The sequence below is a fragment of the Vigna radiata genome, unplaced genomic scaffold, assembly GCF_000741045.1.
Source record: "Vigna radiata var. radiata cultivar VC1973A unplaced genomic scaffold, Vradiata_ver6 scaffold_335, whole genome shotgun sequence".
In the NCBI taxonomy this organism is placed as follows: domain Eukaryota; kingdom Viridiplantae; phylum Streptophyta; class Magnoliopsida; order Fabales; family Fabaceae; genus Vigna; species Vigna radiata.
The window spans coordinates 119,342-138,330 of record NW_014541821.1 but is presented as its reverse complement, the minus strand read 5'-3'; the positions used below and the strand labels follow the sequence as shown (position 1 = coordinate 138,330).

At 31.5% G+C, this 18,989-nt stretch overlaps 1 protein-coding gene and 1 long non-coding RNA gene across 2 annotated transcripts; one reads left to right on the top strand and one right to left on the bottom strand.

Annotated features, from left to right (window-relative positions):
* Positions 1–617: 617 nt before the first annotated feature.
* LOC106778407 (small ubiquitin-related modifier 1-like) lies at positions 618–2,084 on the top strand. Its single transcript, XM_014666365.2, has 3 exons — positions 618–1,179; positions 1,638–1,787; positions 1,852–2,084. Exons 1-3 carry the CDS (start codon positions 1,090–1,092, stop codon positions 1,915–1,917), a joined length of 306 nt encoding a protein of 101 aa, XP_014521851.1. The 5' UTR covers positions 618–1,089; the 3' UTR covers positions 1,918–2,084.
* A 16,538-nt stretch (positions 2,085–18,622) lies between these two features.
* Positions 18,623–18,989, bottom strand: LOC111240675. The gene is made up of 3 exons (XR_002666185.1): positions 18,905–18,989; positions 18,761–18,836; positions 18,623–18,670 (listed from the first exon to the last, which is right to left on the bottom strand). It is a non-coding gene; the product is annotated as an uncharacterized LOC111240675 (long non-coding RNA).

Sequence of the window (18,989 nt, the reverse complement as noted above, 5' to 3'; positions counted from 1 at the left end):
ATATATATATATATATATATATATATATATATATATATATATATATATATATATATATATATATAAACTTATTCTTAGAATATTATGGCTTATAATATGGCTTATTTATATGTAACAAATAAAATAACAACTTGTGTTTTTTTTTCTAATATATTATTTTAACATTATTACATGAAAAAATATTTAACAATTCAAATAGTCTAATATTTGATTTCCTACCTATTTCTTATTTACTTAACTTTAAAACAATAAAATATATTATTTTTATTTACTCCAGATTTGAGTTAACTTTGATTCCAAAATCTTTATTCAACAATCACCAACTCATTATTCATTTGAGTTTAAAATATCTAAAAATATAAATAGCACATTACACTAATAAAACATCATAAATAAATAATTATTTTAAAAAAATAATACTAAAATAAAAATAAAAATTATTTTTATTTTACCTGGGGTTTACAGCGTAGGCATCCTAACATGTAAACTTCACTTATCGAATACTTCCATTTTTCTTCAACAATCTCTCTTTCTCTCTCCGCATTGCTTAAGCCTTATACTGACTTCATTGGCCATATAGTTTGATTTGGATCTTTTGCCAAACCTGACGCCTTTAAGATTATTTGAATTGGTTCTGCAGATTTAACTCGGTGGCTTGGATTATGTATATTTTTTTTTTGCCTCCTTGTCAATGTGTTGATATGCTTAAGATTTATAACAGCTGGCAATACAGATAGTTTCTTCTTTTCATACGTTCGCATGAAAATTATGTTACTTCCAGGAGAAAAGGGGATTATCAGACACCACGATTCACTGAAGCTGACAAAAACAATGATAAAAGGTATATACTGTGAATGCTCCGTCAATGCGGAGAGAGATTGTTGAGGAAAAATGGAAGAATTGGGGAGGTGTAATAAAAAGAAGATAATGGGGAGGTGAAGGAGCATTTGAGTTAAGGAAGGAATTTGAACGGTCTAAAGGGAATTGTATAAGAAACGTTTTTGCATTCTCAACGTCAAAGAGAGCGAAGACGCAGCTTTTGTGGGCGGTAACCAAAGTTAGAAGAAGATTTTGTCAGGAGAGTTCAAGATGTCTGGTGCTACCAACAACAACAATAACGAGGAAGACAAGAAGCCCAGCAAGCTAGGGACACACATCACTCTTAAAGTCAAAGGGCAGGTTTGTATGATTTTTTCGTTTTCCCTATTTCTAGGGTTTTTGTTTTCTTTTGGACCGTCTGGCTGTGTTTACTGTATCACGATTGTGTGTCAAAGTATGTCCTTTAATCTTTCTCTTTGTACTGAATTGGGGTTTCATTGTTTGGGATGACTTTGATTATGTCTTGTTTCTGTTTTAGATTTCCTGTGTTGGTTAAAAATTAAATCTTGACGACTTTCTTTTAAAAGTTTGGATTTGGGTTTACTTTATGTTTTTGTTTTTTTGTTGTTGTAGAATTGGTTATGAAAACTAATTATATTCAACGAACATACAGTGGATGGTGTTAGTGATTATTCTTGGAAAATTCAATGTTACAGATTGAAAGTTTTCCTTGTTGGTCTCTTCCTGTAACATGTTGAAACATATATCATCACATAAACATCTTAAATTGAAGCTAATTTGTTAACTGGATGTTGTAGAATGATAACGAAGTGTTCTTCAGGATCAAGAGGAACACTCAATTGAAAAAGCTTATGGATGGTTATTGTGACCGAGAGTCGGTTGATTTCGACTCCATTGTTTTTCTCTTTGATGGTCACCCCCTTCGTGCTGAGCAGACTCCTGATGAGGTTTGTGTTTTCTTCTTTTTTGTTCTGAAGTTTTTGGTTTTGACATGTACTTTTATTATTGCAGTTGGAACTGGAGGATGGTGATGAAATCGATGCCATGGAACATCAGATTGGAGGCTCTGCATTCTGAAGGGTTTCATCCTTAAGGAATTATAAGTAGAATAAGTTTAACATAAAGATCTAGGTGAGACATAAGATACATATTTTATTATCTCCTATACAGCTTTTGCTGCTGCTGGATCTTCAAGTCATTCTGGTGCTTTTTTTGTCAATATCATTGGATGGATTGTCAATATCATTGAGGTTAAACTAGACAACATTCATATCACATCTCTTCGTGTTTAAAATTTAGATTCATTTTGCTTATGTTTTTTAACAAAATATTATTAACATATCTCTTTCATGTTATTATAGTGAATGATATTTGCACTCTTTATAATTTTAAAGAAGTGACAGTCACTTCTCTTATAATATTTACAAATATTACTATATTGAGTTAAATAAAGATATGATGAAAAGAGTTTTAAAATGTAAAAATTAATAAATTTTAAACATATTAAAGTTTTTAATTTATAATTTAGTAGAAAGTAAAATATAAAAGAGATCAAATTAATTTTTATTAAGAGATTGAGGGAGATGGTGTTTTATATAGAAAGTAAAATATAAAAGAGATAAACTCTATGAGGAAAACAAGTATCAGACAAATATTGGACCAAATGTAACATGGGTTGCCATGTTTTAGTATTACCAAACACAAAGCATCTAACATAAATTGTTAGATTCTTATTTAAATTTTTGTCTTGATAATCCGTTTGAGGATGATAAGAAAAACTCATATTTAATATAGTCATGAATTTTTCCCACATTATTGACGAATGTTTTAGCTACAATTTTAGTGTAAAGCCTGATTTCAAAGGAATAAAATATATGAACTAGTACAAAAATGATAAATATCCATGATATAAAGGTTAATAGGTGATGAAATGTAGGACAATATCGTCTTATACCTGATAAGGAATAAATAATGGTTTTAATAAGGTTTAATACCTATTTTGGTCTCTTCTTTGGGAGGGTTTGTTCAAAGTGGTTCCTCCTTTTTTCAAAAGTTCACTTAAGTCATACCTTTTGCAAAAACTGTTCAAAGTGGTCCTTTTTGCTAACGGCGTTAAGTTCCCTAACGGCAGAGCTGCCAGGTGTCTAACATCTAATTATGTGACATTGTTAATTGTTTTAAAAAATCTATATAATTGTGACGTGTAAATTATATTAATTAGGATAAAATAAAGAAAGGAATTAGGGGTAATTAGGGTGAGAAGATTGGGGTAATTGAAATTCGATTGCAATTGGGATTGGGATTGAAATTGGGGTCAACTTAGGGTTCGTGGTTCGTGAGCGCGATTGAAATTGGCTTCAGAAGATTGAAATTGTGGGCGTTCTTCGTCAAGGTTCGTGGTTCGTCAAGGGAGGTTGTTTCGCATCTTCGTCGTCAGGTTAGTGTTCTTACTTGCTTCGTGATCGCATTGGGTGTGTTTGTTTTGTAATGAGTCGAATTGTATGTTTGTTTTGTATGAGTGTAATTACTTAAAAAATGATTTTATTTGTCGGTTTCGTTGTCGTTTTCTTTGTTGAAATTGGTGTCGTGTTGGTTGTTGAAATTGGTCCACTNTCNNTGTTGAAATTGGTCCCCCTTTTGGTGTTAAATTGGTCCCATTGCTGTTAATTTATGAAAGTGGTCCCCTTTTCCATGTGCAGGGTAGGGTTTGGGATGAGTGAGGATAGGTTTAAGGTGGTGGTCCACTACGGTGGGACCTTGATAAAGGATGTGTTTCCCTTTAAATATATAGGTGGGGAGATATCTTGTTGGGACATTGACCCTGACACATGGAGTTATTTTGGAGTGGTTGCTACAATTAAAGAAATGGGTTACATGGAAGTACAAGAGTTAGTTTATAGCATTGACAATATTTTACATGGNNTGTATGACGATAGGGGAGCTATGAATATGATGGAAATAGNTAAATCTTTGGGGAAAGTGGATTTATATATTGTGCATAAAGTTAGCGAACCAGACTTTGTGGAAACTGAGAATGAGAATGAAATTCTTTACCTTTGCCAAGGGCCTGCAGCGAGTGGTGAGGGTAGTGGGTTTGTGGCTACTGCAGAGGAAAATGAGGAGGTTGAGAAACAGTGCGTGGTGGAGGAAGTTGATGATAAGTTGGACGCACATGATGAAGTGGAGGTGGAGGAAGTGGAGGTGGAGGTGGAGGCAGTTGAGGAAGTCGAGGTGGAGGCAGTTGAGGAAGTGGAGGTGGAGGAAGTAGGTGGTGTGGTGGCGGAGGAAGTGGAGGAAGAAGTGGAAGTGGATGAAGAAAAAAATAGTAGTGAGGAAAAAGTGGAAGTGGATGAAGTGGAAGTGCAAATCAATAGTGAGGAGAGTGATGAAGATTACAGGGTTGAAGATATTGGAAGGGGGTTGTCTGATGATGATTCTGAGGCAGAAGAGCTGTTAACTCCAGAAAATAGTGATAGTGAGGAGGATGACAATCAAGACAAACCAAGTCGATGTCCGTTTCCTACATTTGGAAAGAAAAAGTCCATGGTAGATTACAAATGGGAAGTTGGTACTATTTTTAATGATAAGGAGGACTTTGAGGAAGCAATTAGAAACTATGCTATTCATACTGGGAGGGATCTTAAGTTTGTAAAGAATGATAAGCGTAGGGTTCGGGTGAGATGCATGGGTGCGCAAAAAAAATGCCCATGGGTTGCTTACTTAGGATATTTGCCATCAAGAAAGGTTTGGCAGTTAAGGAAGGTTCTTGATACCCATGCTTGCAGTAGACAACTAAACATTAAAATGATGAATAGTAAGTGGTTTAGTCATGAAGTAGATAAGGTGTTGCATGATAATCCAACTATAAAGGTACAAGATATACGTAATAAAGCATTAAGGAAATGGAACACCAAGGTATCAATTTCCAAAGCAAGAAGGGCCAAGTTAATGGCTACAAATGAACGTGAAGGAGATTTTAAAGAACAATTTAGAAGGCTTCATGACTACGGGCATGAGGTGTTGAGAACTAACCCAGGGTCAACTGTTAAGATTAAAGTGAACAGTGATAATGGTGAGGCCATCTTTGAAAGAATTTACGTATGTCTAAACGCATGTAAGAATAGTTTTGTAAGTTGCAGGCCAATCATCTTTTTGAATGGATGTTTTTTGAATGGTCTATATAAGGGAGAGTTGCTTACAGCAGTTGGTAGGGACCCAAATGACCAAATGCTTCCCATAGTTGGAGTTGGTTTTTGCAATTATTGATTGAAGACCTTGGTGGTAATGAAATATGTCGAGCATGCACGTGGATGTCTGACCAACAAAAGGTACATGCACTACTTACAATTTGTGGTTTTCTTCTCTTTACTTTATGCTTTATGTATTTTTGATTAAAATATTGGTGTTGTCAGGGGTTGGTACATGCTATTGAAGAGCTTTTGCCTAAGGCAGAACAAAGATTCTGCATCAGGCATCTATATGCTAACTTCAGGAAGCAGTTTAGTGGTCAAATATTGAAGAATTTGATGTGGAGTGCTGCAACAAGCACGTACCCCCAGGCTTGGGAGAGAGAGATGCTGAAAATAAGAGCAGTGAATGAGGAAGCTTATAAATACCTCATAGCTATTTCCCCAAGGTACGTATGATAAATACCTCATATAATAAATTCCTTCTTCTGGTGCAGTGCATGATGCACATTTCAATATAATAAATTTCTTCTTCTGGTGCAGGTTTTGGTCAAGATCTAGATTCACAGCTCAAGCAAGTTGTGATAGTCTAGATAACAACATCAGTGAAGGTTTCAACAGTGTCCTTATTCATGCTAGAGGAAAACCAATAATCACATTGCTGAAAGATATCAGACTGTATTTGATGAAAAGGTGGGCCACCAACAGAATGAAGGTGGCATGTATGGATTTCAATGTTTGTCCAAAGATCAAGAAGAGACTATCAAAGGAATGTCAACTGTCTAGATATTGGATTCCAAGGTAATAATCTCTATCAGTCTTATTTATGTTTATATCCAAATTTTGAACATAGTTATTTATGTTTATGTGTTTCAGCTGGTCTGCAAGACGAATTTTTGAGGTTAGGCATGTTTCAGCTGTTGGGAACAAGTTCACAGTGGACTTGGATACTCATGAATGTAGTTGCAGGAAGTGGATGATCAGTGGCATCCCATGTTGCCATGCAGTAGCAGCGATGCACTACATAAATTTAGACCCAGACAATTTTATACCAACCTGGTTCTTGAAATCCACATACGAAGAGACATATGCATCCATCATTTATCCAGTGAATGACCACCTCCTATGGGAAAAAACAAGCTTCCCTGATATAATGCCACCAGTTAAGAGGAAGATGCCTGGGAGGCCAAAGAAGAAAAGAAGATTGGAGCCATGGGAGCTAACCAAGGATGAGACTCAGATGAGTGTTGGTGGGCATAGAAAGAAATGTAGCATCTGTCGTCAATTGGGGCACAACAAAAAAATATGCCCTCTACGTCCACCCATCGTAGAACCAACAAAACCAGCAAGTGACCAACCTACCCAGCCACAAGAACCAGCAAGTGACCAACCTACCCAGCCACAAGAACCAACAAGTGACCAACCTCCTCAGCCACCAGTACCAACACAAGATTCGATCACAGAACCAACTCCACCAATACCAAGGACAAAATTAACTATTAGAAGAAAAGTTGTATAGATTGAACTCCAGCACTTTATTGAGATTGTGTAGGACAGTAGCGAAGTTGTTATGTATGTTATTTGAATTTAAACATGTTATCTTTCATATTTTAATTTAGACATCTTATGTATGGATTTGGTGATATTGTGTATGGCAGTATCTTTCTTTGAATTTAGACATGTTTGACTGGATGTACTGATATTATGTGTCTCCACTGTTGTTTGAATGTTCGTTTAGGTTTAGGTTTCCTTACCATGCACTGGTATTATGTTGTATTTAAGGGACCATTATGCACAATTTTTCACTAAAAGGGGGACCAAAATGAACATTTTTAACCAAAAGTGAGGACCAAAATGCACAATTTAAAACCAAACTGAGGACTAATTCGAATTTCAATGTACTAACCCAGATGGTTCACTGATATTACAACACCAACTCATAATACACAAACACAACATTGATTGCAGATTGCCCACCTAACATCAAGCTACGGGCAGTCAAAATATTACAACATCAACTCAAAATACATGAACACAACATAAATTGCACATTGGTCACCTAACATCAGCCTAAACACAGCCCCAATATGATGATGTTAAGCACAATAAGAACAACCCCAACTCCAACTACGAACTTCATCTTTCTCTGCAACTCTTTCACAGCACTTTCCATATCAGTGGTCCTCTTGTTGCTTTGCCTCACATTTGTACCATCTCTATCATCACCGTTCTCTTCACCAAACCACTTGAAAAAGTTACATGACATCCCACTTGTAAATGCACCTTATTACTCACAATAAACACAAAAAACTGTCAACATAGGAAATCAATTTAACATAAAAGTCACTTTGCTATTAAAAAACCTTATAATGACGACATGCCCAAAATTGCCTCCCAGCATTCCTTGCAGTTTTCGCAACTTTCAGTACAACAAAATCACCACAGTAGCAAATAGGGGTTATCCCAACACCCCTCGAAACAGCACCCTGTGATGAATGCGAAGCTCCTTTGCCTGTTGTCTTCGAACAAGAACAACCACTTTGTGAAGAAGCCATTCCAAACTCTAAACCCTAACCTTTTAACTTTCCAAAACTCTGGAGCAAATGACCACAAACCCTAACCATTGCTTTTAAACTTGGGAATAATAACCATCAATCACTGTAACAGGATGATGTATTTAATTACCCCTAAATCCTTCTTTAATCCAACCCTAATTATATTCATTTACACGTCCTCATTATATATTTTTTTTAAAACAAATTTCAATGCCAAATCAACAGATGTTAGACACCTGGCAGCTCTGTCGTTAGGGAACTTAACGCCGTTAGCAAAAAGGACCACTTTGAACAGTTTTTGCAAAAGGTAGGACTTAAGTGAACTTTTGAAAAAAGGAGGGACCACTTTGAACAAACCCTCCCAAAGGAGGGACCAAAATAGGTATTAAACCTTTTAATAACGAGAAGGTAAAGGTGTTATTAGTTAGAGTTAATTATGCAACTTCCTCGAGTCATAATCTAGTGAGTTCAGCGCAAGCCACACAAAAAGTTTCTCGAAAAATAATAGGCTAGAATATTTTCTTTTCCAGAAATCCACTTGTAAGAACTCTTTAAATGTCAAGTAAGTAAGAAATACTGGATAAATGATGATAGTAAATAGTGTTTAGTAAAAATTAAGATACATTCTGGTGGTATTGAATATTATTGAATATTTATAGATTTCTTGAGCCTACCAATTATATATTAAAAGATTTTGTTGATATCTTGCTAAATAATATACATATCTTTTAAATAACATTATCTCTCAATGTGATTATGTTCACTAACAAAGGAATTAGGTTGCCACGACCATGGCCATGGCCAGAACTAAGAGGAATGAGTGACTTTTTGTGTCAAATTTAGGCTCAAGAGAGAAATTTCTCCATTGTGGCATTACACATTCAAGAACGTTGATTGCATAACTCGTACAATCATATGCAATGTGGTCGACGAAAAGTTTTACCTGAATGTTCTTATCGAAATTCGTTAGGTAGCGTCTGAGATGGAATGAGAGATCTTCAATGGTTAAATCTTTGATGTAGAGTGGTGTTAGTTTGAGTTTGTTGATAAAGCTGAGGGTAAGTCTATCTACAAAAACTCTCAAACATTCAAGTAAGAATGAGTAATGTGGTAGAAATAAATAATGTTTAGTAAATTGTGATATGTTCCTATAGTCAAATTAAATATTTATAGACCTTTCAGATGTATAAAGAATATAGTAATATATTCTATTGAAATCTTGTTAAATAATAATTGAAATATACATATACCTCTTAAATGATATGATCTCTTATCTCTTGTGAGTCTTAGTGAATGTATTATTATTTTTGGACCTATATAATATTAAAAAATTATAAATTAAATGTATGCCAAATTCATACATGGAATTCCTAAAAATGGAAGTTTTAACAACTAAATATTTACCTACCAAATCAAATCATTTATATGTGTACCTTTGGATAATTTTAGTATATACAATTTCGTCTTAATCAACCTTTCCATTTATAATTTATGAAATTTAAATAATAGTTAACATGATATTTTTTCGAATAATTATATTATTTTATATATATGATTTGAATAGTTATATCATATACTTTATATTGACACTATTCTCTACCCAAAATCTTAAGACAATGAGTTAATGGATCTTCGACCTTATATCGTGTTCTATTGTCTCATTTTTACCCAATGTGGAAATTAGACTCACACTTGGAATCCTAACAATCTCCCCCTCAAGGGTGAGTCCCTTCTATATTGGTACACTTCCGCTCCAGCAAAAACATTCCCAATCACAATTACGAGTAATCCTTTGTACCGTCTTTCATCTTAATAGGATACGATTACCTAGAATCCTTCGCTAGGAAGACTTTCGTTATAGGGACCATTGTGTACTTGTTTGAGTTACTCACCATTCGCTTTGATGATTTTGAAAGCTACGAATTGTGATAATTTGAGAGATTTACAATTTTTCTCATTTACACCGATGACAGAGTAATATGATGGAAAAACCATTTATATCCTAAAAAAATGCATTTACAAATATTGTGAAAACTTAATCAAAGGTCCTGTAATCTATTTTAGGAAAATAGATAATGCATTCCAAGTGATAATAACATATAAATTATAATCAATATTAAAATATAATAATAATAATAATAATATTATATAATAATAATAATAATAAAAATAAAGTTATATACCTTACTTAACCATTTCATTCGTACTTTATATTATATTTTTTATATTTTAAAAATTAATTTTTACTTTTTTCTTATAAACATTTTTATAATTATATATAACATTAATAATTATTATTTTATATTACTTTTATAATTAGAAATATTTTGATAATATTTAATTTTTCTTTATTTTTCATATACATAAAATCCTATACTAATTTTTTAAACTTCACATCCAAATTCACTTTAAGAAAACAACAATCAATTTATCCTCAATTCCATCTATTCTCTCTTTCCGAATCAATCCTTTAAAATGATTTACACCCTTTAAACCTTTAAAAACATTTGCGTTAAAGCCGTCAGAAACCTGCATATGACTGAGTACTAAAAAATCTTGAAGGTAGGAGGGGTTTTTTGGTAAGCAAACTAATTGGAAAACATTATCGTAAGAATTTAAAAAAGAATTAGGATTATTCATTTAAAATTATTAAAATTTTAAAATTCTACATTGATCATAACAGGTGAAGAAAAATAATAATCAATATTTAGCCTTTCTCTTCCCTCTTTATGATATAAGACTTTCCTGTCCACTAATGATATGCAAATATTCTTATATTCCAGACATTCAATTAAGACTTTTTTATTTTCTCTTTCTATGTCTCTTCCAACCTCGTAATCATCTATCACAAAATTAGCACAAAATATCCAAATAACTTACTTTGATGAATATCCAAATAATTCTAGATCTTTTATGAACTAATCAATTATAATTTACAAACATTTTACAGTTTAACTTACAAAACATATTTTAAGTTAATTTATGATCTAGTTACTGAATTTTAAAACAATCATGTACGAAACATTATTATATAACTGAATTTTGAATTTAAAGTTGTTTCTATATCAAGAATAAAGAGTTAATATTATTAAAATTGTTGGTAATATCACATTAATTAGAGATAAAAATAATTTATAGGCTAATTTTGTAGAATTGGTTTTTGAATTTAAAATTCATTTATTAATATAATATTAAAATAAAATTAGAATTTGTATTAACAAAATGTATTATTTGTTATTGTAAGATTTAGAAAATAGAGTAGTAGAGTAGATCGTTGATTAAAATAATGAGACAAACATTTTTAATTTAAAATAATCTTATAATATAAATAGAAACTTCTAAAACTCGGTTCATTATTTTAATACGTACTATCTCTCTAAAATATTATTCTTTTTTCCTTTCTCTTCCTTTTCATTAACTTTTCTCACAATTGGAGTCTCCGATTGATGATTAGGAGGTGCCTAGATGACCACGACGTAGATGAGTACACAACTGACCGATCAATTTCTTGATCCTAGTTAGTAAGTTGTTTTCCCTTCACCATATGTTTTTGAGTCTTGATCATGCAATTTCGTCTGTTGCATGTGTCTAGTGGTTTCCCTCTTCAATTCATAGCTCACTTTAGGTTCTAAGAACTGTTTCCCATCACCAATTGGTGATTTGTAGGAGTTTCTAGAAATTCCTTGCGATGTAAGCAAGTGGTCGGGGTTTCGGTAGAGCTGTCCAGATTTATTCAAGGTAAGGGGAGCTAGATCTTTTCTTTAAATTTGTAGTATGATATGTATATGTGAAGAATTTTGTGTTATTGTACTGTTTGGGATGAATTTAGGTTTTGAGTAGATTACACTATATGTGTTGAACTGTCAAATCATGAAATTGTGAAATGATGATTGTGAACTGAATTGGATAGTGTGTGTAGTTGTAATTGAACCTGTTTGATGTGAGTAATATGTTATAATAGTGATTAGTTAGAAAGTGAAGTGAATTGTGCTTGTTTTTGGTCATTTTAGAGGAAGTGAGATAGTGAAAACGAGAACTAGGAGTTAAGGGCTCAATTAGTCTATTGAGATAGTTTGGGTAAGTTAAATGTGACTTGTTTGAGTCATCAAAATGGTCAAAAACTAGTTCAAAGTGGTAGATTGTGATTTGAGACCCTAAGTTGATGAATTTGGTGTGTTAGAGTAGAAATTGATTCACAAACACTATATATTGATGGTAGGAAGATTTAGAATCACTTAGACAAGTCTATTTAGGTGTATAACATAATCTAGGAGTGTTAGAAGTTGGGAAAAATAGATAGAATTGGTATTTGGGGTATGAGTTGCATAATTCTGCAGATTTTCGTTTTGCAGATTATGCAAACTCTCTAAGCGAATGGATTCACACAACGAGTCGCCTTGGCAAGATGCTCTCTGCCAGGGCATACATACAACGAATTAGTGTGCTGTGCGAATGGCTTGAGAGGTTTGCTCTCTGGCTGGGCATTCGTGCAACAAGCTGTTGCGCTGTGCGAATGATTGGAGAGGGTTGCTCTCTGCCTGATGATTCACATAACGAATCTGGGCGCTGTGCGACTAGTGGTGGCCTAGGAGCATTACCGGTTTAATTTGAATAGGGAATGGGTGCGCATAGCGAATGGTTTGGGGGTTCTAGTCTTTGTTTGGGTTTTCGCATAACAACCTGGGGGCGCTATGCAAGAGGTTGAGGTCTGTTACCTCTGCGAGTTAATTCGCACAGCGAAAGGACTCGTTGTGCGAGAAACTCCTGGATTCGATCTACGAATAGGGTGCGCTGAGCGAATTGTCTGAGTTTAGTGTACACTTTAGTTCCTTGTCTTGATTTGAATTAAGTGAAGTGTTGATTGAAATGTGAAGTATGATTGATTGTGTATCAAGTATATGATTGAGTTATGTTGCTAAGTAAAAAGTATGTGATTCAAAGTGGTGAATGCAAGCTTAAATGTAGAATCTCTTGGTGAGATTCCAATTTGTTTAGAATGAAAGCATGAGCTCAGTCTTGGGGTTATCCTGAAACTCCAATGGACTTTCACTCTCATGTAGAGAGGATTGATCCATGTTGTGAGGAGTAGTAGGAGGTCTTAGTCTTGAGGGCTTCCAGGTATGCCTTAAGGCGCGATACAGACTAACCTCGTGAGTGTGGTAGGGTGAAACCCGTTGACAATAGCTTTGCAAAGCAGTAGAGATCACCACGAGTGCATGACTCGGCATAGCTCGACAATCATTCTAAGTCTGGACAAGTAAAGTCTAGAATATAACATGCTAGGATGTGTGACTTAGTTTACTTTGCTTGATTTAACATGTGTATGATTTCTTGTTTATCTAGCTCACCCTTCTCCTTGTGTTTGTGTTTTGTATGTGTAGTGTTTTCTTTTGCAATGATCATCCATTGGATGTGAGTAGAGGGAGATGAGATGCCTTTGGAGTAGGCTTTAGAGAGCGAGGACGCTGCTGTTTAGTTAATTAGGTTGTTTATGTTTGATGTATAGTTTTGGATTTCTCTTTTGTATTTAAAATTTTAAATTCTACCGTTATTTTGGATGACGATAAAATTTACACTTTATATCTTGATCTATAACTGTTCTAGTTTATTATTTCTGTGACTACTATTATATGGTTTATTATTATATTTTGGATGTTATATGTTTATTATATCATTGGAATATGTAAACAATATATAAATAATACAAACTTCATTTTATAAATTAATTTTGTAAAATTAAAATTTTATAATAATATTATTTTAATGAAACTAAAGTCAGAATATTGATCTGTATATCATAATGGAGAAATTCTTGTTTTTCTTAAACTAAAGTTTTGTTTCTAACTCCAAAAAGTGAATATTAACCTTAATGATACAGGGTTTTGGTAATGATGGAACAAAAATGTAAGTTTTTCTTATAAATATAATAAAGTAAATTCCTCAATTTAATTTTGACTTGGACAACTTAGTCTTCAATATCAAATTTCAAGCAAATATGATACGCATATCATTACCACAAATCACATACTTTATCTTATTATTCTTCAAGTGAATTTTAAGTACGTTTTTTGTTTTCATTAATTTCTTTTTATGTACATAAAGTTAAATTAACTAATGATGATAAGTACTCCTATAATTGAGGAACAAGATGTCATTATAATTTTATGTTGACATAAACATACTTAATGACAATTTAGACTAAGAAAAATATGGCATAGATCGATGAATCACATAAAACGGTGTTGAGGTAGTGGTTCCAATTCAATTAGAATTTTTTGGTTGATTTTGACTTTAAACATTGAATAAGTGGTTCATCTCAATATAACCCATAACCGTAATGGAAACATAGATAATTGTTTCGATAAGGACAAATAAATGTAAACGCATTTAATATGTTTATAATGAAAACTTAAAATTTTAGTTAATATCAATAAATAAACAATAAATCTTCTTAACATAAGTTTTTATGACTTTAATAATATATTAAAAAATAGATTTTAAGTTTAATTCAACGTTATAAAATTAAAATACAATTTATATTTATTTATATATTTTAAATTTATCTAATTGTTAATTAGCGTAGTATTTATATATTTAACAAATTTTGAGTTAATAGCTTAAAATCTTTACCTATAAAAGCCAAAACCCATTTTAGATATTCGTGAGACACATTTTATCAATTTAATTTTGACGTTTACTATGTTGATGTTTATCAAACAACGGAAGTTTAAAGGAAGATATCTTGTTTGCAACCTAGCTTTTAATCTTAATCAATTGTTGATGTTGGGACCTTTACATGTATTACTTTTTAATTATTGGTAAGAAAATATGTTAGAGATGTTAAAACGGGTCACCTGGTTCGACCCGATCTGACTCATCACGGGTTAGTCACTTAGTGAGCCAATCCAGCCCAATTTATTTATTAGCGAGTCAGAAAAATTCGAACCTAGCCTTATTTACCACGAGTTGGTAGGTAAACGAGTTGACTCATTGATTCAAATTATAATTTTTTTTAAATAAAAAAATTACAAACTTTCTATAATTCAAATTTGAACAAATTTCACTCCCAACATGGATATTTAATTAGTTTTTAAAATAGGGAATTTAAATAATTTTTTCAAGCAAAAAAAATAATAAATATTTTTTTATAAAATTAAAATTAAATTTTAATAAAATAAAATTAGGTAGGTGGGCCACCATGACCCACCATAGGTTCAACCCGTATGAGTTGAGTTAAAATCTGATCTGCATAAAAAAAATACAATTTTTTCAAACAGAATCCGATCCAAATCCGTGGTGGGTCGGATTGGTCCGCAGATTATGACTCATTTTGACAGTTTTAAAATATCATAATCTCTATAAAAATATTTAATAATAAATAAAAATATTATACAGTGATTTTGATACCTTATATATAGTTTTCTTAGTGGTTCATATTGATGTGAAATAATTGGTTGAATTGATAATTATGTCTTATCTTATCTAACTTTACATGGGTATCCAAGTAAGCATTCTTTGTCTCAAGTTGGATCTTTCTTTTTCCTTTGAAGACACTCTTCATAATTGAAAGCTTTGATGCTTTCATATTGCTAACATATATTATTATTACACAACAAAAAACAATTAAATTGACCCATTTCATAATCCAATTAATATTCATAATAATTCATAATCCTTAGTATGAACTGAAGTTTGATTTTATCCAATGTTCTTTCGTTGAATTGACTCCATGATGTATTGGTTAAACCATATTCTTGAATTTATAGTGTTAACATTACATAACATTTTAAGTAAAAATATAATATTAAAATAAATAAAATGTAAAATAATATAAATGAATAAAATAATTTATTACTAAAAATTAATAGTTAGTAAGATATATAGTTTATATTTATATGTCATCTATATGAAGTTTTTTATCTTAAAAATATTTTACATTAGAATAAAAAAAATTAAAATAGTTTTTGAAAAACTGTTAAAACAGTTTTTGTTGTAAAATGTATTTGATCGATTTTACAATAATGATCGGTTGTAAAATTAATCCAATTTTATATTCAAACAAAATTAATTATTATAAAATAATTTTTCAACAAAATCGTTGAAATAAAAAACAATTCTTATTAAAATCGATTATAGAAATAATCAATTATACATATAATAAAATATCTACTTACTCTCTATAATTTATCGTTAACTTTATAAAAATTAAGTAGGCCCGTGATTTGATTTTTTTTTTTATCATTCTTAAATAAAATTACCATTTTTTTTATTAGAAAGCTTACCAAACCAACTATTATTTCTTTAAAGAGGTGAATAGGAGGGTTTCTAATTACATTTATCTTTAGGGTGTTTTTGACATTTTTCACACAGTAATTTAATTATATATAACAAATCTATTAACTTCTGTTGTGACAATTAATTTAAAAAAATTATATTTATGATCATTTTTAATTGATGGATTGTATAATTAATCTATACTGATATCGATATTAAACTCTTGATAGAAAATCTATCTCTTAAAAGAAAAGGTTAAAAATAACCCAACATCTTTATTAAAATACGAGGTTTAATGTTACCAATGTATCTCATTATAGCTTTTAATCAATCGTTTACTTATTAATTCCTTAATCATTAACTTAAAGAGAGTAGTTAATGTTAATTTAGATTCAAGTGAAACTAAACTTAATTTTCTTAAGCAATCTCTTAAATCTTAACAAGTAGATACTTCACATAGTGGTAATCCAAAAGTATTTCTTTTTAAGAAAATGCCAACTAATCCCTCAAAACATTGGTTAAAATATTAAAAACCTTTTTATTCTAAACAAAAGTGCGATCTCATATGGTTTTATCATAATATAGACTTCCGAATAATTATTTATATACATCTTAGGGAATAATATAGAAATAGATACTTTATTACACTTTTGAGTTTCTATATTAAAGAATAATACCATAATAGATACTTTTTAACACTTCTGAGTTTCTATATTAGAGAATAATATCAAAATAGATACTTGATCACACTTTTGCTTTTCTTTATTAGAGAATAATATCCAAACAAATACTATATAGATTTTAAAGAATAATATATTTGATGCAAGTTCTTAATTTATTTCTTTAATGGATCCTTTATTATTGCATAATGTTATTAAAAAGTAACTAATTTCATCTTTAATGATAAAACTTACCTAGAATTCTTAAATTATTATTAGTGGGTAGTATTATCTCTCTATTCAATAACTCTCATTCAACTTCAAAATTTTATTTTTACTAGTTAAGAAACCTTGACAATAATTTCTTATGTAAATAATTCATATAAAAAATCCATAAGAACCCATTTTACTTCAATTGTATATTTAAGTTACTAATGCTCATTAACCAACTTAAAGAACTCCATCTAATGTCTAACTAGAAGTGTTTTTCATATATATATATATATATATATATAGGGTTTGCTAACTTGCGTACGCCTGTTTTTCAGTTGGTAAATTTTAGCAATGTATATTGGGTTTCAGTAGACAAAAATACCCTTATATATCATGAATTCTAAGTTTTAAGGTTTAGGGTATTTTAATAATTTTCATTCTCAAAATTAAAAAAAAAAAACCCCCCAAAACCCTTACCCACCTCTCTCATCCCTCTCAACCCTTTCTCTTTCATCTCTTTCACTCCAACTTTTTCTCTATCATCCCTACTCTAGCCCCAATTGGAAAAAAAATCAGAAACACTTGCCTTATTTTAATAATTTTCGTTCTCAAAACTAAAAAAGGAAACTTCAAACCCTTACTCACCTCCTTCATTCCTCTCAATCCTTTCTCTTTCATCTCTCTCACTCAAACATTTTCACTGTCATCTCTACACTAGCCCTAACTAAAAAAACACTCATTATTAGACAATTTACTTTTGTAAAGAATTGAGTCATTGACATATTCACCTTCCGAAAAAAGTTCATTCATAATCTCTTTAATTTCATTATCTTCACTATATATATTACAACCAATAGACACAACTTGCACCAAGACTTATCCTTCCTTTACATTCTAAGACTACTACGTAACATTGCTCTGTGACCATTTAATTTTTTTTTTATAGAAATTCATTAACTTTTTTTTCCTTTAGTAAAGAAAAAACAAATCAAAATACAATAAAATTCTCAACGATAAAATCAAACAATAAAAATTCTAAATCTTGAAATTTTATTTAAAATTATATAAAGAAAAAATTAGGTGCTTTAATTTTTTTATTTATGTAAGTATTTTTTTCTCTAACCATTTTATTTAATAATGAGTGTTATTTTAGTTGGGGCTAGTGCAGAGACACTAGTGCAGCGAGGGGCTTTTACCGCAGTTATTTTTCACTATATGTCGCGATTTACGAACCGCGACATATTCAGCCGCGGTAGTAAGTCAGAGACTTTAGGCCGCGGTTATAACCGCGGTATATAAGTTTCGGAATATGCCGCGGTTGTCCAAGGAACCGCTGCCTAAATCCATTTTTTTTAAAAAAAAAATTTGTCCACTATATGCCGCGGTTCTAGCACTAACCGCGGCCATATGTCTCTTTTTAAAAAGAAAAAATTAAAACGAAACACTATATGCCGCGGTTGTGACCACAACCGCGACATATTCCCCTGCAGTTTTTTAAAATTGCAGGTCTGTTTTTGTGATATCCACTACCACAAAAACAGACCTGCATATAAAAAAATGTACACAAATTCAATTTCAACATAACAAACACATGTTCAAATGTATTTCAACATCAAATAAAGTACAAAGTCTAAGAAAATACAATCTAATCAAATGCAATGTTTAAATCTAAGAGTATTGTATAATCTAATTATATACTTCGCAGCAGCGTTCCTAATGAATAATAGTGGCTTCTCAGGAACTAGTGTAGTAGTCTTGAATCTCTGCAAAAGACAATTCATATTAATTAGTGTATATGAATTCAACATTTGGGAAAAAATCAAAATTTGTTAAAGTTAAATATTACCGTTTCCCAGCGACTTGTGATGTGAGAACGAACAATATGGGTCATCCAATACATTACATAGTAACCGCACTCATATGACCCATTTTGTCTGTTACACTACAATATATCATCACAGTTGATAATAGTTAGTGAATAACATTAAAATAAAANAATTATAACAAAGTATGGCTTTAGCATATGTCAAACCTTGAGAGAAATCCAAGCAATCTTTCTACTATTAGCAACTGATCTCCCACCCATCATCATACTTGCTGGAATAGAACTGTATATAAAAAAAGGTTTTAGCATTCATTTATATAACAAAGAAAGTCCAAACATTGAGGTTCTTACCAATCAATTGCTTGTCTGAGTTGTGTGGGAGGAGGCCTGTGCAATGAACAGAACCACAAAGCATAGTTGTCTTGCATAGACATAA

Bases quoted from the DNA above. Each gene is read 5' to 3' on its own strand.
- LOC106778407 (XM_014666365.2), top strand. From the start codon at position 1,090: ATGTCTGGTGCTACCAACAACAACAATAACGAGGAAGACAAGAAGCCC. The intron at 1,180-1,637 runs GTTTGTATGATT...TGGATGTTGTAG, and splicing joins CTCTTAAAGTCAAAGGGCAG to AATGATAACGAAGTGTTCTT. The intron at 1,788-1,851 runs GTTTGTGTTTTC...TTATTATTGCAG, and splicing joins CTGAGCAGACTCCTGATGAG to TTGGAACTGGAGGATGGTGA.